Source organism: Sminthopsis crassicaudata, chromosome 6, assembly GCF_048593235.1.
Source record: "Sminthopsis crassicaudata isolate SCR6 chromosome 6, ASM4859323v1, whole genome shotgun sequence".
NCBI lineage: Eukaryota > Metazoa > Chordata > Mammalia > Dasyuromorphia > Dasyuridae > Sminthopsis > Sminthopsis crassicaudata.
Genome location: NC_133622.1, coordinates 250,353,594 through 250,376,368, shown reverse-complemented (window position 1 = coordinate 250,376,368; position 22,775 = coordinate 250,353,594). Strand labels below are relative to the sequence as shown.

At 61.0% G+C, this 22,775-nt stretch overlaps 4 protein-coding genes across 7 annotated transcripts; 2 read left to right on the top strand and 2 right to left on the bottom strand.

Moving 5' to 3' along the window:
• The first annotated feature begins 450 nt into the window (after positions 1-450).
• On the top strand, positions 451-2,669 carry LOC141546000 (uncharacterized). The gene is made up of 5 exons (XM_074273466.1): positions 451-899; positions 986-1,050; positions 1,442-1,543; positions 2,206-2,272; positions 2,383-2,669. The coding sequence occupies exons 1-5, from the start codon at positions 549-551 to the stop codon at positions 2,584-2,586; spliced, it is 789 nt and encodes a 262-aa protein (XP_074129567.1). The 5' UTR covers positions 451-548; the 3' UTR covers positions 2,587-2,669.
• A 4,762-nt stretch (positions 2,670-7,431) lies between these two features.
• On the top strand, positions 7,432-14,466 carry NAALADL1 (N-acetylated alpha-linked acidic dipeptidase like 1). 2 transcript variants are annotated; one of them, XM_074273518.1, is made up of 19 exons: positions 7,432-7,779; positions 7,963-8,135; positions 8,323-8,444; positions 8,701-8,823; positions 9,238-9,521; positions 9,713-9,817; positions 9,933-10,018; positions 10,122-10,241; positions 10,464-10,549; positions 10,632-10,695; positions 10,804-10,871; positions 10,993-11,084; positions 11,237-11,327; positions 11,612-11,693; positions 12,106-12,279; positions 12,371-12,458; positions 13,682-13,774; positions 13,869-14,060; positions 14,404-14,466. In XM_074273518.1, the coding sequence occupies exons 1-18, from the start codon at positions 7,592-7,594 to the stop codon at positions 14,047-14,049; spliced, it is 2,220 nt and encodes a 739-aa protein (XP_074129619.1). In that variant the 5' UTR covers positions 7,432-7,591; the 3' UTR covers positions 14,050-14,060; positions 14,404-14,466. The 2 variants fall into 2 exon arrangements, with proteins under 2 accessions (XP_074129619.1, XP_074129618.1); XM_074273517.1 differs by having other exon boundaries at positions 13,869-14,466.
• Positions 14,441-16,340, bottom strand: SAC3D1 (SAC3 domain containing 1). Its single transcript, XM_074273521.1, has 2 exons — positions 15,158-16,340; positions 14,441-15,023 (listed from the first exon to the last, which is right to left on the bottom strand). The coding sequence occupies exons 1-2, from the start codon at positions 15,717-15,719 to the stop codon at positions 14,509-14,511; spliced, it is 1,077 nt and encodes a 358-aa protein (XP_074129622.1). The 5' UTR covers positions 15,720-16,340; the 3' UTR covers positions 14,441-14,508.
• Positions 16,341-16,481: 141 nt separating this feature from the next.
• Positions 16,482-22,714, bottom strand: SNX15 (sorting nexin 15). 3 transcript variants are annotated; one of them, XM_074273523.1, is made up of 8 exons: positions 21,480-22,714; positions 20,678-20,713; positions 19,759-19,879; positions 19,209-19,324; positions 18,920-19,076; positions 18,501-18,644; positions 17,633-17,902; positions 16,482-17,088 (listed from the first exon to the last, which is right to left on the bottom strand). In XM_074273523.1, the coding sequence occupies exons 1-8, from the start codon at positions 21,576-21,578 to the stop codon at positions 16,991-16,993; spliced, it is 1,041 nt and encodes a 346-aa protein (XP_074129624.1). In that variant the 5' UTR covers positions 21,579-22,714; the 3' UTR covers positions 16,482-16,990. The 3 variants fall into 3 exon arrangements, with proteins under 3 accessions (XP_074129624.1, XP_074129626.1, XP_074129625.1); XM_074273525.1 differs by lacking the exon at positions 18,501-18,644; XM_074273524.1 differs by lacking the exon at positions 20,678-20,713.
• Positions 22,715-22,775: the final 61 nt, after the last annotated feature.

Sequence of the window (22,775 nt, the reverse complement as noted above, 5' to 3'; positions counted from 1 at the left end):
CAGCACCGGGGCCAGCCTGGTCATCCCGAGGACACACTGAGGCTGTCCTGGCCGTCCCGAGGCGTGAGGAGCAGCACCACAACTGGCCCGCTGGCCCAGGACGAGTTCAGGAAGGCGTTACATGACCGATGAGCCCGCTTTGTTCCTGCTCATGGGAGATGATTGAGTTGGGGAGCAGCTCAATCAGACCCAGTGCAAAGCACTGTTCTAGACCATGGCCCATTAAGAGCCATCTCAGAGGTGCCCATCTAATCCAAAAGCAGGGCCGGGCCTCCCACTCCTGAGAGCAGAGCGAGACGAGTCAGCCTCACAAAAGCCAGGGCCGGCTTCTCCAAGGTCAGAGGGCTAGGATGGAGGTCAGCCCTCAATACATGTCCCTGAAGGTATTGACATAACCGAGCCTATTCCCCACGTTTGGCAAATGTTCAAGAGAATATTGATGAGCTCCGGCTGCAGGGCTGCTCTCCCCAGACTCCGGGCGGGGGAGAGCCAGAAAGGGGTCAGGGCCCCAGAAGAGGACGGCCTTGGCCGAGTACGCGGCAGACACCATGAGCCAGAGGTTAGGGGCCTGGGCAAGGGGCGCTCCGGGAGTGGCTGAGGGCAAACTGAAGGTCCTAGAAAAGTTCTTCCAGCCTCCTGGGGCCTGGGCACAGGAATCCTCGCAGAGCTCACCTTCCTCCTCCCTGGGCTCCTCGGGTCACCCCCCCGAGCCGCGCAGGGGACCCCTGATTGGTGGCCGGGGCCCGGGGGAGAGGCTGAGGTTTTCTGCTTTCCTTGACGAGGTAACGCAGAGGGTGCTGAGTCCTGCTCAGCTCCGGGCTCTGGGCTGGAAGGGGGCCCTGGACCAGCTCGGATATGCTCCTCCCGGGGAAAGACAGAGGGCAGAGCCCCCGAGCCAGGTAAGCGAAGGGGAGGGGAGGAAGCCTGGGGCAGCCGTTCCCTGCCGATCCCTGCCCTCCGCTGCCCCATCCTGTTTGTTTTTCAGCCGGCTTTTCTGGAGGAGCAGCTGTCTGAGATGCAGACGCACCCAGATCTGCCTGCTCCGGGAGGGTGAGTGGAGGGCTGGGAGCGTGGGGGGCAGCTCCAGCTCTCCCTTGTGCTCTTTCCCAGTTTCCTGCTCCCGGCTGCCTTTCCCCTCCTTCCCCCCATGGTCTCGCTCCCGCCAGGAGCCTGCGTTCGCTCATTCAACAAACACTCTCAGCGTCTCCCGCGGGCAGGGCCTGTCCCGATGTCCCCGTCCTCCTAGAGCTCGGGCGGCCAGACTGAGAAGTGCTCCACGCACCAGGGGACAGCAAGCCCGCGTGCGGGCGTCCGCGTGTGGCTGTGGGGAGGAGGGACTTTGCCGGTGGGGGAATGGGGGAGGCTTTGTGGAGCAGGGATGTCTTATTTCATTAGAGCTGCGTGCCCCCAGCCTTCCCTCAAGCCTGCCTCCTCCCCCCAGGGGCTCGCTGGACATGGGATCCACAGAAGAAGATGGCGATCCCAAGCTCCACCTGTGGCAGGTGTGGGAGGAGCTGAGGACCCTCAAGGAGCAGTTCCTGAGGTAAGGCGAGCATTGAGAAGCCCCCACTGGAGTGCTAGGGTGGGGGCGAACCTGGGTCAAGGACCCTGCAGGCAGTGGCGGCACATGGGAAAAGCAGGCAAGCTGAAGCCAAAAGCGGCGTGCCCGTCTGTGGGGGGGACGAATCTCTCCAGGCCTTGGGTTTGGCTTTATTTGTCAAGTGAGGTTTAGACTCTGGGGTCCCTTCTGGCCCTGACTCCTGCGGCCCCCGAGTGAACCTCAGTCTGTCCGTGCAGGGATAAAACGGACTCGCCCGACCCAGCGGGGCCGGGAGAAAAGGGCCGGAACGGGAGCTTGGCTATTTGCCCCCAAGTTTTATGGTGACCCCGGCGGGGGAGGCCGACCTCTGGGCCGGCACCCCACGGGCACGGAGCGGCCCACCCGCCCTTCGGCTGCCCGCTGCGGCTCCGGGACTTCAGGGAGTCGAGGGGTGGAGCAAGGACAGAGATCAGCCAGGATGGCCACAGGCCGGAGAAGACGAGGGGCTGGCAGGGGGATGTGATGGCAGATATGAAGGGAGGGCTGGGGCCCCCCGGGCGTTTCGCTGCGGATCCTTCCTTGGGCACAGCCCGGATCCCAGAGTCTGAGGTGCACGGATGGCTGGGAGGGAGGAACTCTGAAGGGCTTCTCCCCCCCACCCCCAGGCTGCAGGAGGACTTGGCCAGCACCCACAAGGCTCACCGAGACCTGGAGGAGAAACTCCAAAGCCTGGTGAGACCCTGGGCTGGGATCGGGAGGGGCCGGGGCCGTCCTGAGGAGGGCGGAGGTGGGGATAGCCAGCCCCCGCTGCCCCTCCAAGCTCATGCCCATCCCCCCTGCAGGTCTCCCGGCTGGCCGCCAGGCCCCCAGGACCTCCTGTGTTCTTCCTTCTGAACGAGGCCCCCAGCGGCTCCCCGGTCTCCCCCGTGCCCTGGGCGGGCCCAGAGCTGTGGGAGGGGGATGATGTGGGGGTTCTGGGCGCACCCGGGAGGGAGGGGCTGCACAAGAAGGCTCCACGCCAGGGTTCTGTATCTCACCCTTCTTAATGCCCCCAATAAAACCTTAGCTATCCCCGCACCTGCTGTGGGCCTGTGTCTGGGGGTGGCTGTGGGAACAACCCCCTGGATCCTGGCCCCAGCCCCTCCCCAGTGATTCAAGGGCAGGGACACCCACTGAGAGATAAGGCTGAGATTGAAGAGATTGGAGCCTGGGAGAGGTCGCCCCCCCTTCTCCCCCCCCCCCCTCCCCCAGGAAATAAGGCTTGGTCCCATCCCAGAGGCCAAAGGAGTGATTCACAGGGAAAGAGGGCCCTGGGCCAGCCTCGGCACTCCCGCTGGCATGGGAAGCGCGCAGGCCTGGGTGAAAGGCCCACTTCCGATACTGTGATGGGAACATCCCTGGGAGCTCTGGGGGCCTCCGTTCCCCACCTATAAAACACTCGGCTGCTCCCTCTGAGCTCTCTTCCAGCTCCTGCTCCATGGCCCTAGCCCTGCTTTGGTCCAGTGCAGCCATTCGAGCTCTGGCCCGGCCTTAGGGGTCAGGACGCGGGGGGTGTCCGGAGGAGGACTCTCAGCTCGAGAGACCTGACCCTGGCCCGCCTTGAACTGAAGGAGCCGGCCTGGTCGGTGGGGAGGGGGAGGGGGGTGGAGGAGGGGAGGAAGGTGCTGGGGGGGAGGGGAGGCAGGCCTTCACCGTCCATTGGTACTGGCTTCCTCAGGCTTCAGCAAGGCCCCTGGGGGGAAGGGGCAGCCATCCAGGTGGCAGAACCCACACTCAGGCCCCCATTGGGCCTATGCACGACCAACCCCACTTTCCCCCTTGTCCCCTTTCCGTGCAGAAATAGTTCCCGGGATTAGGGGGGAAGGGGAAGGACTAGAGGAGGGGAGGCCTGCCAGTCTATACACCCTGAAATGGGAGCCACCTTAAGGAGCCCCAAAGTTAGATGAGGGAAGTTTGAGGGGCAGGGACGGACAAGGTGGGGAGACGCTGGTCTGAGGCAATGAGACTCATTGGCTGTATCCCTACCTACCCTTAGCAAGGTGGCGGACCACCTTCGATGCTCTAAACCTCAGTTTCCCCCTTTGTGGAGAAAGCGGGGGACAAGCCAAGTTCACAGGGGCTGGAGCGTAGTTTTCCTCTATCTGCCCATCATCTGGGAGATTGTGGGATTTCAGGGTAGTGTTTGTCAAGAAGCACCTATTTTTATGGTATATGAAGGTTATGGAATATTATTGCTCTGTAAGAAATGACCAGCAGGAGGAATACAGAGAGGCCTGGAGAGACTTAAATCAACTGATGCTGAGTGAAATGAGCAGGACCAGAAGATCGCTGTACACTTCAACAACAATACTGTATGAGGATGGATTCTGATGGAAGTGGAAATCTTCAACATAAAGAAGATCCAACTCACTTCCAGCTGATCAATGATGGACAGAAACAACTACACCCAGAGAAGGAACACTGGGAAGTGAATGTAAATTGTTAGCACTACTGTCTATCTGCCCAGGTTACTTACACCTTCGGAATCTAATACTTAATGTGCAACAAGAAAATGGGATTTACACACAGATATTGTATCTAGGTTATATTGTAACACATGTAAAATGTATGGGATTGCCTGTCATCTAGGGGAGGGAGTAGAGGGAGGGAGGGGATAATTTGAAAAAATGATTACAATGGATAATATAAAAAAAAATTACTCATGCATATGTACTGTGAAAAAAAATTCCAAATTAAAAAAAAAAAATTACACCAATGGGAAAAAAAAAAAAAAAGAAGCACCTATTTTCAGGGCACCGTCTTGAACCTTGAGACTACAGGAATCCCTCCTCGGGGAAACGGGGGTGTGAACACAAGTATCGAGCATCCAGAGGTGCACCGAACCCCAACTCACACAGCAGGGTTACCTAAAAGGCTCCTCCAGGTTCAAGGTATTCTGAGATTCTGGATCCACCAAAAACCAGGGCTCACGAGCCCCCGCAGGCTGTTGGCAGTGACATCGGTCAGCCAGAGGACACGATTCTAGGCAAAGGATGGCAGATTTAGAGCTGGAGGCGACTGAGGAGGTCACCTGGGCCAAGTCCCGTCTCCGACAGATTACGAAACTGAGGCCCATGGAGACCTTTAAACGCTTTGATCTCCCTTGGGAGTTCACTAATAAAGAGGGAGTGATAAAGGGAAAGGAGACACCCAGAGTGCTCAAGGACAATCCCGGGAGGAAGACACTTGGAAAAAGATCAAAACCTCATGGAGAAGTCGGCATCCGAGCCTTGAAGGGAGAGGACTTCAGCAGGCTCACATAGGGAAGGAGAGCATTCTGGGCATTAGGGGAAGCCTGGATGAGGGATAGGGAGCTTGGGGAAGAGCAGAGACGTCAGCTCGGCTAGGACATAGATTGTTTGAGGAGGAGGCATGGGAAATATCTGGAAAGTGGGCAGGCTCCGATTGGGAAGGCTTTAAAGGAAGCTCAAGTTTATTCTATCCTAGAGACAATAGGGAGCCAATCTGGCATAGTGGTCCGAGTCTGGAATCAGGAAGATCTGACTTCAAATAAGTCCATTTCAGAACGTGTCTGCCTAAAACGGGTCTAGGGCAGTTAGGTGATGAAGTGGATAGGAAGACTCATCTCCCCAGCCTGAAATCTGGCCCCGACACTTCCTATCTGGGTGACTCTGAGAAGTCACTTTATCCTGTTTCCCTCAGTTTCCTCATCTGTAAAACAAGCTGGAGAAGGAGATGGCAAACCCCCTCAGTATCTCTGCCACAAAAACCCTAAGTAAGTTCACAAGGGGTGGAACCCAACTGAACAACAATAATAACAAAATGGGGATGACACCATCTTGAAGGGTTGCTGGAGAATAAGCTGGAGAAGAAAAAACAGGGGAAAAAAACAAACAAACAAGAAAAAAAAAAGATGAAAATCCTATGCTTTGATCCACATCTTTGCACAGTAGACTCTAAAAACATTTTGGGTCTTTTTAATAATTTCAGTACAATTAAGAAGGGCAGCTAGGGGGCGCAGTGGATAGAGCACCAACCCTGAAGTCAGGAGGACCTGAGTTCAAATCTGGTCTCAGACACTTAACACTTCCTAGCTGTGTGACCCTGGGCAAGTCACTTAACCCCAATTGCCTCAGGGAAAAATATATATATATATAATATGGATATATATATATAATATATTTTATACATTTATAAATAAACAATACATAATATTTCTATTATATATAACATTTATTTCTTATAAATAAAATATAAAATAAAATAAGTATAAATACAATTAAAATTTAGTATTCTGCCTATTGGCAAATTTAATGACATCAGAAGTTGGCAACTGTTGGATCAAAGGATTATAAAGTTCCATTTAAATGGGAACAGAAATAAACCCCTTCAGCATTTGCCACGAAAACCTCAAGTAGCTTCACAAGGGATAGTACACACGTGTAATAACAAAGTGGGGTAATAATGCTACCAGCTACCATGAAATGTTGTGAGGAATAAATGAGATGATTGTAAAGTGTTTAGCCCCGTGCTTGCACGTTTTCATTCTTATCCCTCCCTTCTTCCTAGGAAAGTTCTTGAGCAGGGCAATGTCCTAACGGGACAGGAGTGTTTTGTTTTTCAATTATTTTTAATTAGTATTTTATTTTCCCAAATACATGCAAGGACAGTTTTCAATATTCACCTTTGCAAAACCACCTAAAAATGTTTTCCTCCTCTCCCTCCCCTAGATGGCAAATAATCCAATATATGGTGAATGTGAAATTCTTCTATACATTATGCTGCACAAGAAAAATCAGTTGATCTGATTTTTCTTGCACAACGTGATGGAAGATGGAAATGTTTACTATGGGGGAAAAGGAAGGAGAAAAGAATTGGAATACAAAGTTTTACAAGAGTTAATGTTAAAAACTACAAGTGTTTTGAAAATAAAAAGCTATGTGACCCTGGGCAAGTCACTTGACCCCCAATTGCCTCAAGGGGAAAAAAGTTTTGAAAAAAAAAATCAGATCAAAAGCAAGGAAAACATGAGAAAGGGGAAAAAAAAGCAAACAAACAACTATCATAAAGAAATTTTATGGGGCAGCTAGGTGGCGCAGTGGATAGAGCACCAGTCTTGAATTCAAAAGGACCCGAGTTCAAATCTGGTCTCAGACACTTAACACTTCCTAGCTGTGTGACCCTGGGCAAGTCACTTAACCCCAGCCTCAGGAAAAAAAAAGAAAAGAAATTTTATGCTTCAATCCGCATTTTGCAGAGGGAATGCTACTGAATAAAACCCTAAAAGACATTTGGGGTCTTTTGAATAAATTAAAAACACTGCCAAATACAATTAAGATTTACTATTTTGCCTATTAGCATATTTAATGACATCGGAAGTTAACAAAAGCTGTTTGGAAGAATTATATAGTTTCATTTAAATGGGAACAGAAGAAAGAAAATAGCCTTTTAGCACATAGGGCATGCTTAAAAGTATTTAGTAAGCTATTGACTTTGTAAAAAAAATTAAAAATAAATAAATTTTTAAAAAGGTGAGGTAGGAAAAAAAAGAAAAAAGTGGGGGGAAAACCATGAAATTGAACATGTCTCCATAGTTCTCTCTCTGAACGCAGATGGCTCTTTCCACCACAAATCTGTGGGACCCCAGCCTGGATCTTTACCAAGGTAATTTTGGCAGTTGTGCACCGGGTCTCCAAGGAGAGGACTGCAGCAGTGTCCTCATGATGTGATGAACGCGAGGGTGTCAGGAAGGAAGGGGTCGGCCGAGGGCTGCTGCGGAAGAATTAAGGAGACCTGCTGAAGGGCGCATGGTGATAGAAAGGACTGACTGAGATCCACTCTGGAGCTGTGACTCTGGCTGCTCCAAAGGGGTCTCTCCCAGCAGGGTTCCCAGACGGGGAAGGCTGGTTCCTGTAGTCATGGCATCCCCTATTTCTCTCCACCCTTAGGCAGGTGCAAAGTGCAGTCTTCCCGGATAATAGTTAACCAGGGCCATGGACACCCCAGCTATAAGAAGTCTCCAGCTTGGAGTGGGGGCGATTTCCTTACGCCATGCAGTGGTGGAAGGTGACCCTGGTGGTGGTGGGGCTTGCTGCCCTCTTTGGTCTGGGGATCATCCTGGGGCACTTTGGCATCCCCAAGAAGGATGACCCCACCCCACCCCCCCAGGACCTGGATCAGGAACTCCTGGGGACCGTCATGAGTCAGCTGGATGCCCACAGGATCCAGGAGAACCTCCGGTGAGAAAGGAGAGCTCGTGAAGCATCTCCACCTTGCCAAAGGCCCCGTTCCCCACCCCAGGCGTTCCCTCCCCGATCGAGAGCCCCTTCCCACCCAGAATGTCCTCGCCGTGACCCACCAGAGCACCAGTGACCCTCCCTGGGGTCCCCCACAATGACCAGCCTCATCCCTCCCGCCCGCAGGGAGCTGTCCTTGAAGCCCCACATGGCCACCACCCCGAGAGACGAAGATCTGGTCCGGCTCCTCCTGCAGAGATGGCAGAACCCCGAGTCGGGGCTGGACGCTGCCGAGCAGGGGGTGTATGAGGTGCTCTTGTCCTTCCCCAACCAGGAGCAGCCCAACACGGTCCGCGTAGGTGAGCGGGCTCTGTTGCTATGAACAGCGCAAGCCGGGCAGCCGAGGAACGGCTTTGAGCTCCCCAGAGGCTGGCCTGGCCCGGGGGTGGGGGCCGAGGATCCTGGATGTGGGGGTCAGAGTTCAAGTCCTCACTCCGGGCCCCACTTGAGGCGTGACCCCGGGCTTGTCTTCCCATTTCCGCACAGTAAGTCCCGGAGGAGCCATTCTCTTCTCCGCTCGGCGGAGCGAGGAGAACCTTACTGGGGAGCAGGGAGACCCAGAGGTGGTACAGCCCTACGCTGCGTATGCCCCGGCAGGGACCCCTCAGGTATGGACCCCTGCTCCAGCTGTCCCCCACTCCCTAGAAGGGGCCACCTTTCTCCTTGGACTTGGAGACTGGACAGAATCTTGGCCACTGACGAACCCAGCAAGTCCCTGCCCTTGTGGGGGGCCCTCCGTCTCCCCTTCCGTAGAGGGGGCCCTGTGCATGGAAGTCTCAGAAGGTCCTTTGGTCTTCTGCTCTTCCCATCCCTCCCTACGTTGTCTCCCCCTGCTCCTCTCTAATTGCTTGTTCTCTGGCCCAGGGGCTTCTGGTCTACGCCAACAGGGGCTCGGAGAGTGATTATGAGCATTTGAAGGCTCAGGGCGTCAACCTCACGGGCACCATAGCCCTGACCCGCTACGGCGGGGTGGGCCGGGGAGCCAAGGTGAGCATCAGGAGCTGGGCGGGGGGGGGGGGTGACTTGGCCCGGCCTGGACTCAAAGTGGGGGAGGCTTGGATGGAATCCGGGCTTTGCCATTAAGTGCCGCTCAGACGGGCTGGCACAGGCCCGGGCCACTTGGGGGGGCGGCCCCACAGGAGGCAGCCTTCTTGGGCCCCTCTGGACCTCAGTGTCCTCATCTGGCAGTAACCGTAACCGGCAGCTGGCTCCCCGTTCCTGGCAGGGGGCCCTGGGAGGTACCTCCAGCAGGGGACCGGCTTCTGTAAACTGACGGCCCGGACTGGAACTCCCCGTTACGAGATGATCGGACCTTCTTCTCTAAGGCATCTCCCGACCCCAGAGCAAGAGGGTGAGGAGGGAGGGCTGGAGCTGACCAGTGCCGTCCTCTGCCCCCTGCAGGCGGTGAATGGAGCCAAGCATGGCGTGGCCGGGGTCCTGGTCTACACCGACCCCGGGGACATCAACGACAACCTGAAACTGCCCAACGAGACTTTCCCCAACTCCTGGGCACTGCCTCCTTCGGGGGTAGAGCGCGGTTCTTATTACGAGCACTTTGGGGACCCCTCCACACCCTACTTTCCTTCTACCCCCTTTGCCTTCCGCCTGGAGAATGCTGACATCCAGGGCTTCCCCCCAATTCCCACCCAGCCCATTGGCTTCGAGGATGCCCAGCAGCTGCTCTGGTGAGTCCCCCTCCCTCCCATTTTGGGGGGCAGGACCTTCCCTTCCCCCTCCAGGGAGCATCATCCCCCCCGGAGGCCCGGCCTCCTTGGCCAGGCCGTGACCCGAGGCCGGCTTCTTGGGCCAGCCCCCTCCCCCGTTTCCCCCCCTGTAACACCCAGGTTTGAACTCAGGGCCTCTGTCTCCTCCGCAGTAACCTCGGCGGGTCTCCGGCTCCCGCTGCCTGGCAGGGAGCCCTGGGATGCCAGTACAGGCTGGGGCCGGGTTTCCTGGACAACGGCCAGTTTCCCCGGGACAGGTGAAGATGCCTCCCGGCTCCCGGACTCCTCCCCTCCCAGAATCCCTCCTTGGGCACTCCCAGGGTGCAGCCTCTGTCCCAGGCCTCTCGGTCACCTTCTTGCCCCTCCCCCCAGTCAGGTGAATGTCACCGTCCACAATCGCGTAGAGCTGAGGAATTCCTCCAACGTCCTGGGCGTCATCCGCGGGGCCGTGGAGCCTGGTGAGGAAGCCCCCCCCCCCCCGCACTCCCCCCCCCCCCCCCCCCCCCGCCAACCCTTTGTGCCCCGCCCCCGCCTCTGACCTGCTCACCTCCTCCGCCCCAGACCGCTACGTCCTGTATGGGAACCACCGGGACAGCTGGGTGCACGGGGCCGTTGACCCCAGCAGCGGCACGGCTGTGCTCTTGGAGATCTCCAGGGTGCTGGGGACCTTGGTGAAGAAGGGTGAGCCACCCCGCCTCCTCCTCCCCCCGAACCCCCAGGCTCCCCCGGTGCCCTCCTTACAGTCCCGGCTCCCTCTCACCCCTTTCCCTCCTCCTGGAGGCTCGGCAGCTCCCTGGCCCAGGCGCCCAAGCCTTGGGCCGAGTGAGGGGGGCTGGAGCGGGGGCCTCTGGGCCCAGAGTCTGTGCCCCCCAGAGCCCCGGCCTCCAGCTTCGGCTCCTGCAGGAACGTGGCGCCCCCGCCGGTCAGTTGTGTTTGCAAGCTGGGGGGCCGAAGAGTTCGGCCTCATTGGCTCCACTGAGTTCACCGAAGTGAGTGACCCCACAAGCTGGGCGGGGTGGGGGGTTGGGGGGGTGAGGAGAGATCTGCTGACTTCTGGCCCTTGACCCCCAGGAGTTCTTCACCAAGTTGCAAGAGTGGGCCGTGGCTTACATCAACGTGGACATTGCTGTGTTTGGTACGGTCAGGGTGGGGGCATGAGCCGGGTCCTGGCCCAGGACTGGGACCGTTCGCCGGAGGGCAGCGCGGAGGGGAGACTGACCGGTTCCCCTTGCTCCTTTCTCAGCCAATGCTACTCTGAGGGCACAGGGGACCCCACCTGCCCAGAGTGTCATCTTCTCTGCAGCAAAACAGGTGCCGGGAGGGAGGGAGGGACGTGGGGGGCGTCCTCCAGGGGCCTGGGGGGGGAAGCTGAGGCAAGAGGCCTGGTCATCGGGGAGCGGCTCCCTGGCATACTCCACCCCCGCCTGCCCAGGTCCCAGCCCCAGGGAAGAGCACCCTGACCGTGTACGACAGCTGGCTCCAACACAGCAACCGGAGCAGCCCCACTCACGGAGTCATACCCAGGTGAGGTGGCGCCTGAGGTCTGGGGAGACCCCACTTACCGAGCGTCGCCTGCACTCCGGGCACCGTGCCTGTGTCAGGGCTACCGCTCGTACCCCCGGTTGGGGCGAAAATTACAGAGTAAAGGAAAACCCGGCCCCGGCCTGTCTCCGCAGCCTGGGTTCTCTGGGCGCTGGGAGCGACTACGCCGCCTTCGTCCACTTCCTGGGAATCACCTCGATGGACATCGCCTACACCTACGACCGGGTGAGCGAGCCAGGTCCCGGCCTCTGCCCACTAGGCCCTGGCTAAGCCGGGGACCGCCAGCCCTTCTCCACAGCCCTCCCGTCCTCGGACCCTCCCCACTCTTGGGAGCCTCTTGCTCTTTGGTCTCTGGGCCGGGAGTGGGGCCCAGGGGTTCCCAGACATCCCTGTGGCCCGGACTTTGAGACTCTTTGTAGAGCCCCGGGACTTGGGGCTCCCTTCTCCCCAGCCCCCGACAGGGCCCCAACCGCCCTGAGACCCTGTGGCTGAACGAACTCCGCCCACAGAGCAAAACTTCGGCCCGGATCTACCCCACCTACCACACAGCCTTCGACACTTTCCAGTATGTGGAGAGCTTTCTCGACCCTGGTGAGTGGGAGCTCCAGGAGCAGGGCCGGGAGCTCCGGGAGCGGGGCCGGGAGCTCCGGGAGGGGGGCCGGGAGCCCAGGGAGCGGGGGCCGGGAGCTCCGGGAGGGGGGCCGGGAGGGCTGGGAGCCCTGGGAGCGGGGCCGGGAGCTCCGGGAGGGGGGCCGGGGGGGCCGGGAGCTCCGGGAGCGGGGCCGGGAGCTCCGGGAGGGGGGCCGGGAGCCCAGGGAGCGGGGGCCGGGAGCTCCGGGAGGGGGGCCGGGAGGGCTGGGAGCCCTGGGAGCGGGGCCGGGAGCTCCGGGAGGGGGGCCGGGAGCGGGGCCGGGAGCTCGGGGAGCGGGGCCGGGAGCCCGGGGAGCGGGGCCGGGAGCTCCGGGAGCTGGGCTGAGCCCGCCGGGCGCCTCTTTGTGCACAGGCTTCATCAGCCACCAAGCCGTGGCCCGCACAGCCGCCAACACCCTGCTCCGGCTCAGTGACAGCCTCCTGCTGCCCTTCAAAACCAGTGACTACAGCGAGACCCTCCGCGGCTTCCTCCAGGCTGCCCAGGAGGCCCTGGGGCCCGTCCTCACACCGCGCGGCATCAGTCTGGGTATTGCTCGGGGCCTTCCGTCCCAGTGCAGCACCAGCCCCCGGGCCCTGCGCTTCCCAGACTGAGCCGTGGCTCTCTCCTGTCCCCCCAGAGCCTCTGGCTGCAGCGGTTGGGAGGTTTGAACAGGCAGCAGCTAAACTGGATCAGCACATCGAGACCCTCAAGAACAACCCGTCAGAGTGAGTTTCCGGTCCCAGGAAGGGCAGGGCGTCTCAGGCCGAGATCCAGCCAGGAGGGATGGCCCGACGCATGGAGCGCAGCCAGCGCCAGAACTCCCAAGGCTCCCCGGGGCCCCCGGATCCAGGCTGATCTCTTCTGCTGGGATTAAAGCCCTTCCCAGGCTGGGGCTGCCGACCTTCTTGGGCTCACGATACTCCCTTCTGACCTCCACATTCAGCTTGTTTCTTATTTCCTGAACATGCCCGCCTCTTCCCTCACAGCTTACTATGTCCCATTTTACTGATGAGGAAACTGAGATAAAGAGGGTCAAGTGACTTGCCTTGGGTCACAGGTCTGAGATGAGGAACAGAGCACAGCTAGACATACATGCATAGTGTGAATGGGAGCCGAGCTCAAGGGAAGGAAGGCAGCCATCCAGACCAATTGGAGGAAGGTCGTTCTCAACATGGAGTGAGGAAATACCGAGTCTTGCAAGATGGCAGGAGGGGGGGGGAGGGCCGGAGTCCATCGTTAATCCTGGGGGTGAAAGGCAGCCATGGCTCAGAGCTCTGGGGGGGGGGGGGGGCGGGGGGGAGGCAGGCAGATCTCCCCAGCAGCCATTGCATTCTCCAAACAGGAGGTGATGGGGGGGGGGGGTAAGACCACAGGGGAGACCTCATGGCCAAGGCCCTGTTTCAGGGAGGGGAATTGGAGCAGATAATGGCCCAGTCTGGAACACTGGACAGGCCTGGGGCAACCAGCCTGGGGCGGTCTGGCAGGAAGTCCCGCCAGCTGACTTGCCCACCACCCTTGTCCCCACTGCCTCTGGGAGGCGTCGCCCAAAATTCAGATGAGGGGCAGCCTTTCCTGTTGCCCCCATCCGTGAGCCCTTCCTAGCCAAGGAATGGGTTAGGGTTAGGGCGGGGACCAGCTGACTTTCCCATGTGACCTAGCATATGGCTGGGCACATTCTAGGGGCTTAATAAAAGTTTGCTAACTTGAATGGGGGACAGCTAGGTGGCTCGTGCCAAGAAGACGAGTACGAATCCAGTCTCAGACTTTTTGGCTGGGACCTCAAATAAGTCACTTTACCGTGTTTGCCTCAGTTTCCTCATCTGTAAAATGAGCTGGAGAAAAAAACATGCCATTTCTGCCCAGAAAACCCCAACTGGGGTCACAGAAAGTCACAGGGACTGAACAACTCGAATAGAGGCTGCTCTGAACGCCCCTGCTTCTGTTCCAGCCCCCTGAAGGTCCGCATGGTGAACGACCAGCTCATGCTCTTGGAACGAGCTTTCCTGAACCCTCGAGCCTTCCCTGAAAAGTACTATTACAGGTGAGGGGGCCCCCCCCAGCGGTCTCAGAAGCCCCGGGCTGCGCACGCCCCCTCTCCGGCCCAGGCTTCATGGCCCTGTCCTCTCTCCCTCCAGCCACGTGCTCTGGGCCCCCCGAACATCCTCGGTGCCCACGTTCCCAGGCCTGGCCAACGCCTGTGAGGAGGCCGCCAAGACCCCAGATGACCCCAAGGCTTGGGCCACGGTGCGGAAGCAGCTCAGCATCGCCGCGATGGCTGTGGTGGGGGCCGCCATCACTCTGGAGCCCGTGGCCTGACGTCGGCCCCAGCCCCCCCCACGTTCCCTCCTCCCATGTCTGCAGACAGCTCCTGTTGCTGGGATCTTTCTCCTCACACCCCGAGTGTACAAGAGTCTGGAAACCAAGTCCTCTGCCCTCCTGGTCTTTACTTTCTAAGGAGCGGCGGAGGGGGTCAGGGGATTCAGAGGGGGGCGCACTGCCTCTGCTGACACAGCCCCGGGTGGGGCAGGGAAAGCTCTGGTCACCCCTGCTCCTGAGCGCCCTCCAACCCCCACGTACACCTGGAACTCAGGCCCAAGGCCTACGTCCTGGCTTGGGTCTGGGAACACCTCAGTGCTCCCAACGGTCCTCCGGACACCAGGCGGGGCCCAGCCTCCCCACGTCCCTCCAAATAATCCACAGAGGCGGCTGGTTAATAAAGGCGCTTTACTGGCAGAGTGGGCAAAGGAGTCTTTGGCATGAGGGGGTGCGGGTGCTTCACGTGGGCGTCCTGGGGAGGACGCCCTCGGCCTCGTCGGGGCCCTCCCCCATCACCACCTGCTCCAGGCTGCAGCCCCCCAGCTTGCTCTCCACCAGCAGCGCGCAGGGCAGGGCCGGCAGGGGCTCGCTCTCCGTGTACTGGCCCCGCACGAACACGGCCTGCTCCTGCCCCTCCTCCCCCTCCACCGCCAGCCCGTGGGCCCGGCACAGGGCGCCCGCGTCCTCCACGCTGTCCAGGGCCAGCAGGTCGGCCAGGCGGCGCAGCGGGAAGGCCTGGCCTCGAGGGGTGCCCAGGGCTCGGGCCAGGGCGGCCAGGGCCCGGCGGCGGGCGGGCCCCACGTGGCGCTGGGCAGCGCAGCTGGGCAGGTAGGGCAGGGCTCCGAACAGCCGGAACAGGCGGACGGCGTTGGCTTCGCGGAAGGCGGCGTCCACGGCCAGGGCCCGGCGGAGGGCCGGGCAGGAGCGCAGGGCGGCGGGCAGCAGCAGGATCTGGCGCAGGGCCTCCACGGAGCCTGGTGGGAGAGAAGGGAGGAGGAAGGCTGGAGCGGGCAGGACCAAGGACAGCGCCGCGCCGCGCCCCCTGCCGGCCAACCCCCCCCACTGCCCGAAGTCCCGCCCCATCCCTCCAGCCGCGTCCCGCTCTCACCCAGGTTGTACAGCAGGAAGAGGCTCTGGAAGAGGCCCTGGCGCGGGTGGGCTTCGAGGCTGGCAGCGTCCGCGTAGCAGCGGCGGAGGGAGCCGAACGCCTCCTGCATCTGCGCGTGCAACAGCTGCGGGTCCAGCCCCGCGCCGGGACCCCGGCCGGGCTCGCCTCCAGGCGGGCCGGCCACGCACAGCTGACAGGCGAGCGCGGCCTCGAGCACGGCGGCGGCGTCCTTCGGGGGCGCGCCCGGCTGCAGTACCAAGTCGAGGCGCACGGCGCGCAGCCGATCCCACATGAAGGCGGCCACGTCGGGCGGGGGCACGTCGGCGCGGCCGGCCACCTCGGCCACCAGGTAGCGCACGGTGGCCAGCAGCACGCGCGGCGGCCGCAGCTGGCTTGGGGGCGGGCGAGGCTTGCCCGCCGCCGGCCGCGCGTACTCTTTGACCGCGCGCGCTGGGGCCGCCTCTAGCCGATGCAGGCGTCGCTGCCGTTCGCGCGCCGCGCGCTCCGTCTCGGGACATAGGTCTGGGCATGTGCCCAGCGGGAGCGCGCCGCCAAGGGGCATGCCTGGTTTCGGAGCGCGCGCGCCGGGACAGGGAGAGAAAGAGGCCCGGGGCCCCGCCTTCGAGGACTCCTCCTGGGCCGGTCCGAGCCCCGCCCCTTTCGCCCCCTTCAGCCCTCTTCCGACTTCCCTCTCTAGGCACGGGCCTCACGTCCTTCCCACGTGACGTTGACGTCGGCCTTGTCCCACCCCCACTGCTCAGCCCTTCCCAGCCAAGATGCTCAGCGACCCCTTAAGGATCCTAACGTCTGACTCCCCCCTCCCAGCTTCCCAGGCTCCCGCCGGGACGACCCCCTCACGTCTTATTCACCTCGTCGGCTGCGACCCCCGTCAGTGGGATCTGTGCCCAGGCCCCACTCCTTCAGGACTAAAGAGACCGCCTTCATATTGCCGCCCAATCGTCAATCTTACTTAGCCCCACCCCTCTTCCAATCACAAGCCATCACATCTTCCCGACCCCGCCCTCACTGCCTCCCTCCAAGCTGGGTAACAAGCCTCAACAACCCGGCTTACTTGGCCCCACCTTCCTCCGTGCAGCTTCCGGCTTCCGCCCTCCTGGACTCTCCCGGGTAATACCAAATCTCGTCCAAATGTAGTCCAGACAAAGTTCCATAATGCGCCACATGACGCCCGCTGATGACGCATTAAACCGGTAAAAAGGCAATTGACCCCCAGCTCCCTTCCCATTATGCCCCGGGCCCAGACCTTCGTTTTCCCAGAATGCCTCACATCTCAGTCCAGGCTGCTGGAAGCGGCTTCCATTCATTATAATGCATTCAGCAAGCATTTATTAAGTGTTCGTGTTGTGCTGGGCACAGGGATATGGAGTTAGGTGTCCATGCCCTCCAAGGTTTATCCTGTCCCAGAAGAACCACATATACACATCGTTCAATCATTCACTTCTGGGTGAGACAATGAGGAGGGAAGGCATTCCTGTCATGGGGAAGGGCCTGGGCAAAGGCCTGGAGGTGGGAGATGGAAGGTATCACCCAAGGAAGAGCAGGCAGGTCAGCAAGGCCGGGCAGTGCGGCGTCTGAAGGGCACTTGGGGAGTGTCTACTTGGCAGTTGTGTGGCCCCCAGCTTGGGGGATGCTGGTCAGACCCCCAGACGGTCATCCCATGCCCGGCCGCAGGAGAGAAGGCAAAACGCCTGGGAGACCCTCCCCAGCACCATCCTCAGGAGACCCCCTGGGGAGGCAGTGCAAGTCTGCCACCTCCCTGTGACGGGAAGGGAAACTGAGGCCAGGTGGCACTCCGCAGGCAGGAAATGCAGCTCATGGCTGCAGGTGGAGGTGCAGGATCTCTTCCGCCCGCCGCAGGTACTCCGCCACTTTCCTCTTCACCCCTTCTTGGCGGGCACAGTTGGGGTCCCCTGTGGGGAGGAGTCCAGAGCCTCAGACTCCTGATCTGGCCAGCCTCGGGGGTCCCTCTGAGCTCATCTCCCCACCCCCAATATCTGGGCACGCCTACATCGGACACCAGAGTCAGTCCCAGCCCCTCACTTTACGGATAAAGAAACAGGCCCAGAGAAGGGGCTTGTCCACCAGCACTCAGGAAGACAGGAACGGAGCCACAATTTGAACTCAGGTCCCCTGACTCCAAAGCCAGGTCCCTTCACACCACGTGCATCTGCTCTTGAAGGGCTCCCTAATATCAGAGCCCACTTCCCATGGAGCTGCCGGACTGGGCGGAGAGTAAGGAAGACCCCGGGCAACTCCCCTTCACTCTGCCTCAGCTTTCCCAAAAAGGGGATACTGGGCTCTACGCCTGGAAGTGATGGTATACAGTCATTGCTCCAGGAAGGCTGCCCCAGTCCTGCCGGCTCCCCCCTCCCCAGGCCCAGGCCTAATGCCCGGCCTCTTTTCTCCTCCCTGGAGTCCCAGCCACTCCTCGGGGCCAAAATGCCCCTAGCTCACCTGGCACCCCCTGGAGGAGCACGTCCACGCCGTCCCGGTATCCCTGTAGGGCCGAGGCGTAGGCCCCCGCCTGCTCGTCCTTCAGGGCCTGGGTGATGAGCTCTGTAGCTCGGTCCAGGTAGGCCGGGCGGGGGCCCTCCTCTTCTTCCTCCTCCTCGTCCTCCTCCTCCCCTCCGGGCTCCCAGGGCGTCTGGCCCCGGGTCTGTGGCTCTGCCCCCAAGGCTGCCAGGTCAGCTACGTGGGTGGGGCTGGGGCCCGGTCCAGCGCCTTCTGCGGCCCAGAGAAGGGGGATTCAGGGCCACCTCCCCCACCTCCCTGCCCCACTCACCCCCCATCAGGACTGCCCAAGTTGGGGCCCTCGATAGTTGTTCCAGTCAGCAAAGGTAGAAGGGGAGCCTGAACTTAGACGGCCACAGGAAGGCCTGAGTTCAAATCCTGTCTCGGGAATTCAATTTTTTCCACAAAATGGAGAGGAGATCTTCTTCCTCCTGCCCTGGGCCATGGCTGGCCCTGAGGCCGCACAGGCTCCCGGGCCCGGGCCAGCACTCTGTCCCTAGGTCTCACTGCCCGCTTTAGGCTCAGGTTAAAATCAGTTTTCACCCCCTGGGTCCTAGCTGGGTGGAGGAGAGGGAAAATAACGGAGAACCACAAGTTCTCCCTCAGGAAGCTCAGGGCCGCCCCATCACCCTCGCTGGCCATGGTCACCGCTGGCCGTTCTCCGGGCTGGGACAGCCTCCTGGTCCCTCCAGCTCTGCTAGTATCTGAATTCCCCTCGTTGACATGCTCCCCGGGGTCACCGGCTTTTACTAGGATACTCTGCAGTGAGGGGAGGCTCTGAGGGTCCCTGCCTCTCTCCCCAGCACGCTACCTTCTTTGGAGAATGGGTCAAAGAGAGCCAGCTCGGCCTCGGTGAGTGCTCCTCGAGCCGCGGGGCCCGGCTCTTCTTCGGGAGCCCCACAGTCGAAGAGGAGATCGAGGGCTTCCTGAGCAGGGCTGGAGGGAGGCCGGTCCCCTGCGGAAAGAAGCCACGAGGGTCTGCCCCCTCCTGCCTGGAGCAGGCGCTCCAGGAGCGCAGGGAGCCTGGCTAAGCCCCGGGGTCAGGGAGTGGGAAAGGATGTAAAAGACCATCGGTCTAGTCCACAAACGCACAACCCGAGGTCCCCATCATTAAGCTGACGGGCCCAGGATCACCTGGCTGGCTGAAGCCGAGCCCTCCCACCCTGTGCTGTCCCTCAAAGGAGGTGGGAAAGGGCGGCTCCTGCCGCCGCCTCCCTCCCTGCCTCATACCTGGCTTCTCGGGCTCCTCCTCAGGCTCCTCCAGGCCCAGCCGCTCCGCTGGCAGGGGCTGGGGGAGCCGCGCCTCCTCCGGGGGCAGCGTGGGCACCAGGGGCGGCGGCAGGATGTGCAGCTCCTGGGGCTCGGAGGGCCGGATCACGTCCCCACCCTAGGAGAGGAGAGAGTTGGGAGGCTTGTCGGCCCCAGAGTCACACGGAGGGGGGCTGGAGGCAGAAGCACTTGGCACGAGGCCCGGGCGATGCCCACTGCCGGGGTCGGGGGCCGCGGGGAAGACACGCACTCGGAAGAATTCCTTGAGCTGGGGGCTGTTGTTGAGGGCGGGGATGTTGACGGTGAAACGCAGCATGTCCTCCGCAGCCTTGCGCCGCTCCTCGATCACGGAGGCCTCGAACCGGCCTGTGGCCAAAGAACGGGCGTCAGGCCTCCCCGCCCCCGTTCAGGGCAAAGGGGGCCAGGCAAAGAACACCCCGAGTCACCCAATGAGATGAGCCCAAGAGGAGGGAGGATGAGAAACGGCAGCAGCCAAAAATTGGGGGGCTCCAGGCCAGGGGCCATGCCAACCAGGCCACTAAGAGTGCTCCTTTCCTTCATTAAATCTGGATTTCCTCACTCAGAGAGTAGAATGTCATCCCCCACCCACCCCGGGATTCACAGGGGCTGATCTGTAGTGTGGGGGAGGGGCCGCTTGCCTGTTTGGCCCCCCCAAGACCGAGGTGGGGAGGGGGAGAAGAGGCAGCTTCTGGGAGGCAGGGGGCCTGGCTGCAGAGGATCCCTCCCCCCAGGGCCCAGAGTCCAGGCAGTCTTGGAAAGGCCGGGCCCTGGGCACTCACCAAAGACCTGGGCCCGGGGGAAGGCCGGGAACTCCTCCAGCCTCCGGAAGAGGTTGCGGTGCGTGTAAGCCAGGTCCCCGTGCAGCCGCCGGAAGTCACTGTAGCGTTTCCACACCACCACCTGGGCACGGAGGCAGCGGCTCGGACACTGGGGAGGCTCCCCCAGCCCACAGTCAGGGTTCTGCCCCCCAGCTGACCCACCTGGGGGCGCCCCTCCCCTCCCCAAAGTCAGGGTTCTGCCCCCCAGCTGACCCACCTGTGGGGCGCCCCTCCCCTCCCCAGCCCAAAGCCAGGGTTCTGCCCCCCCAGCTGACCCACCTGTGGGGGCGCCCCTCCCCTCCCCAAAGTCAGGGTTCTGCCCCCCAGCTGACCCACCTCGGGGGCGCCCCTCCCCTCCCCAGCCCAAAGTCAGGGTTCTGCCCCCCAGCTGACCCACCTGGGGGGGCACCCTTCCCCTCCCCAAAGTCAGGGTTCTGCCCCCCAGCTGACCCACCTGTGGGGGCGCCCCTCCCCTCCCCAAAGTCAGGGTTCTGCCCCCCAGCTGACCCACCTGTGGGGGCGCCCCTCCCCAGCCCAAAGCCAGGGTTCTGCCCCCCAGCTGACCCACCTGTGGGGGCGCCCCTCCCCAGCCCAAAGCCAGGGTTCTGCCCCCCAGCTGACCCACCTGTGGGGGCGCCCCTCCCCTCCCCAAAGCCAGGGTTCTGCCCCCCAGCTGACCCACCTGTGGGGGCGCCCCTCCCCTCCCCAAAGTCAGGGTTCTGCCCCCCAGCTGACCCACCTGTGGGGGCGCCCCTCCCCTCCCCAAAGCCAGGGTTCTGCCCCCCAGCTGACCCACCTGTGGGGGCGCCCCTCCCCTCCCCTCCCCAAAGTCAGGGTTCTGCCCCCAGCTGACCCACCTCGGGGGCACCCCCAGACTCACCTCCTTGACATCCTCCTGGTTTGTCTTTGAGATGAACTAGGGGCGAAGAAAACTAAGGCAGGTGAGGAGCGCCCCCCTCGCCCCCCAGCCTCTTCCCAAAGCTGAGATCCCTCCAGTGACTGCAGGGGGAGTGGGTCCTGGCTTTGGGAAGACCTGAATCCAAACCCAGCCTTCGACCTGGCCAAGTCCTGTAACCCCGCTGCCTCGTGTCCTCAACTGTAAAGTGGGGGTGCTCACCCCTCCCTCCATCCAGGGGCAGAGCTGGGGGGGGTTGGGGGAGGGGGGTCCAGCCCTTCCCGGCCCTGAGGGGAGACGTAGCGCCAGCCCCTCTCACGCCTGCGCGGTAGTGGCGAAACTGGCCCGGACCCCTCCCGGGTGAAGTCCTACTATGTGCCTGGGACACCAACCGGGGCTCGTAGCCCGGGGGAGGCGGCAAAGGGGAGCGAGCTTTCCCTGTCAACAACCCCGGTTTTCCCAGCCTCTCCGAGAGGGAGACGTCCATTTCTCAGGAACTGAGGCTTGGGCAGGCCCTGGCGGCCGTCAGGGTGTTGTTTCGCAAAGAGAGGCAGCAGATTTTTTAATTACGAAAAAAAGAGCAACCCCAAATAAACAACTCGGGGGTTGGGGCCCCGCCCCTCCGCGTCCTCCCTAAAAGAACCTAGACTCGGGGGTCTCCCTGACTCGTAAATTAATATAGTCCCAAATTCGGGCTCCACCCCCTCCTGACAGTAGAGGATGGAACCGTCTGGATCCGCCCACTTAAAGGGCCCCCTCCCCTTAAAGGGGCCTCGCCCTCAGTCACCTGCGCGGTCACTTTGTACTCCGTGTAGCCCTTGGGGTGGGTCCTCGTGTCCGACACCGTGTACAGCCGCCGGAAGTCGTCCTTCGCCTTGAGGGACATGTCCGAGGAGCGGGAGCCCTGCGGACCCCGGCACCTCGGCCTGGCCGCGGGCCTCCTCCTCCACGCTGTCCCCTCCCCTCCCGTCCAGCCTCCGAGGGTACTGCCTCATCTGCGCATGAGCAAGGTTCTCCTAGGCTTCTCTCCCCCCTCCCACTCCAGGAGATGGCGCTGGGAAGGGCGTAGGCTGAGCCTTTGGGCAGGAAAGGACGCCCCCTGCAGTCTAGGGAACTTTCCTGGGAAGAAATTGCAGATTCCAGGTAGTGGGCATTTATTAGGCACCTGCTGGGTGCCAGGCACTGAGCCAAGCAACTCCTGTGCGTTGGACCTTAGTTTCCTAAGGAACCAAGACCAGCCTTTCATTTCACATCTGGGGAAACTGAGGCTCGGGGCCAGGTGGGCAGGCTTCTCTCAGACCTGGGCACACAGTAGGTCCTATGTGTAAGCCCGGCTTCTGGCCTGACTGTGCTTGGCCGTGCCTCCTCCATGCCCCGGGAAGTCGCGGAGGCAAAAACGTTGGCCAAACGCTCGCTCTTGGTGCCAGAGGCTTGGGGACCACCCGGCAGGGCCAGCCCTCTGCCCTGCTCCCACGGGTCTCCTCCTCCCCCTCTTTGGAAGGCTGCTCTCCATGCCTGCCGCAGGGGAATGGACCCAGCCTCAGACATAATCTCCTCAGGCTTGGGGGGGGGTCTCCAGTATGCCCGGGTTGCGGCTCCATCTCGCATCTTTCTGCAGTTTCTGCTCCTCCCCCCCAGTTACTTGCAGGCTCTCTTGCCTCCCCCATCTGGGATGTTACCCGTTCTAAGCTCCATCCCACCTGGACGTTCTGTGTTCTAAAATCCCCTCCCCCATCCTCTTCAAGTTCTCTGCCATCTCCAATATTTCGTGTTATGTGGTTGAAGGGAAAAACAATTTTTCCGAAACCCGAGCAGCCGCTGCTTCAGTGGCTGGAGAGGGCCCAGAAGGCCCAGGGGCCGAGCCTCTCCCTGTTTGTCCCGTCGGCCGGCTCTGGCCCTCAGCTCTGGCCTCTGCCCTGGCCCTCAGTACTCTTCCTCCCTTCTGAGGATTCTTGAGCTGCCTTGCCTGCGCCCCCCAGCTACTGACAGGGGAAGTTGGGTCCCAAAGGGAGAAACCTCATGGACTCCCCAACCTTTCTGGGTGCTCCTCACACTGCCACCCTTCTCTTTGGGCACAATGGAG

Excerpts from the sequence above, each read along its gene's own strand:
- SAC3D1 (XM_074273521.1), bottom strand. The coding sequence starts at position 15,719 with ATGCCCCTTGGCGGCGCGCTCCCGCTGGGCACATGCCCAGACCTATGT. Across the intron at positions 15,024-15,157 it reads CTTCCTGCTGTACAACCTGG|GCTCCGTGGAGGCCCTGCGC; the intron begins GTGAGAGCGGGA and ends CTCTCCCACCAG.
- LOC141546000 (XM_074273466.1), top strand. The coding sequence starts at position 549 with ATGAGCCAGAGGTTAGGGGCCTGGGCAAGGGGCGCTCCGGGAGTGGCT. Across the intron at positions 1,051-1,441 it reads GATCTGCCTGCTCCGGGAGG|GGGCTCGCTGGACATGGGAT; the intron begins GTGAGTGGAGGG and ends TCCTCCCCCCAG. Across the intron at positions 2,273-2,382 it reads AGGAGAAACTCCAAAGCCTG|GTCTCCCGGCTGGCCGCCAG; the intron begins GTGAGACCCTGG and ends TCCCCCCTGCAG.
- NAALADL1 (XM_074273518.1), top strand. The coding sequence starts at position 7,592 with ATGCAGTGGTGGAAGGTGACCCTGGTGGTGGTGGGGCTTGCTGCCCTC. Across the intron at positions 10,019-10,121 it reads CCGCGGGGCCGTGGAGCCTG|ACCGCTACGTCCTGTATGGG; the intron begins GTGAGGAAGCCC and ends CCTCCGCCCCAG. Across the intron at positions 13,775-13,868 it reads CCTGAAAAGTACTATTACAG|CCACGTGCTCTGGGCCCCCC; the intron begins GTGAGGGGGCCC and ends CTCTCCCTCCAG.
- SNX15 (XM_074273523.1), bottom strand. The coding sequence starts at position 21,578 with ATGTCCCTCAAGGCGAAGGACGACTTCCGGCGGCTGTACACGGTGTCG. Across the intron at positions 19,880-20,677 it reads ACCAGGAGGATGTCAAGGAG|GTGGTGGTGTGGAAACGCTA; the intron begins GTGAGTCTGGGG and ends CTCCGTGCCCAG. Across the intron at positions 18,645-18,919 it reads GGAGGAGCCCGAGAAGCCAG|GGGACCGGCCTCCCTCCAGC; the intron begins GTATGAGGCAGG and ends TTCTTTCCGCAG.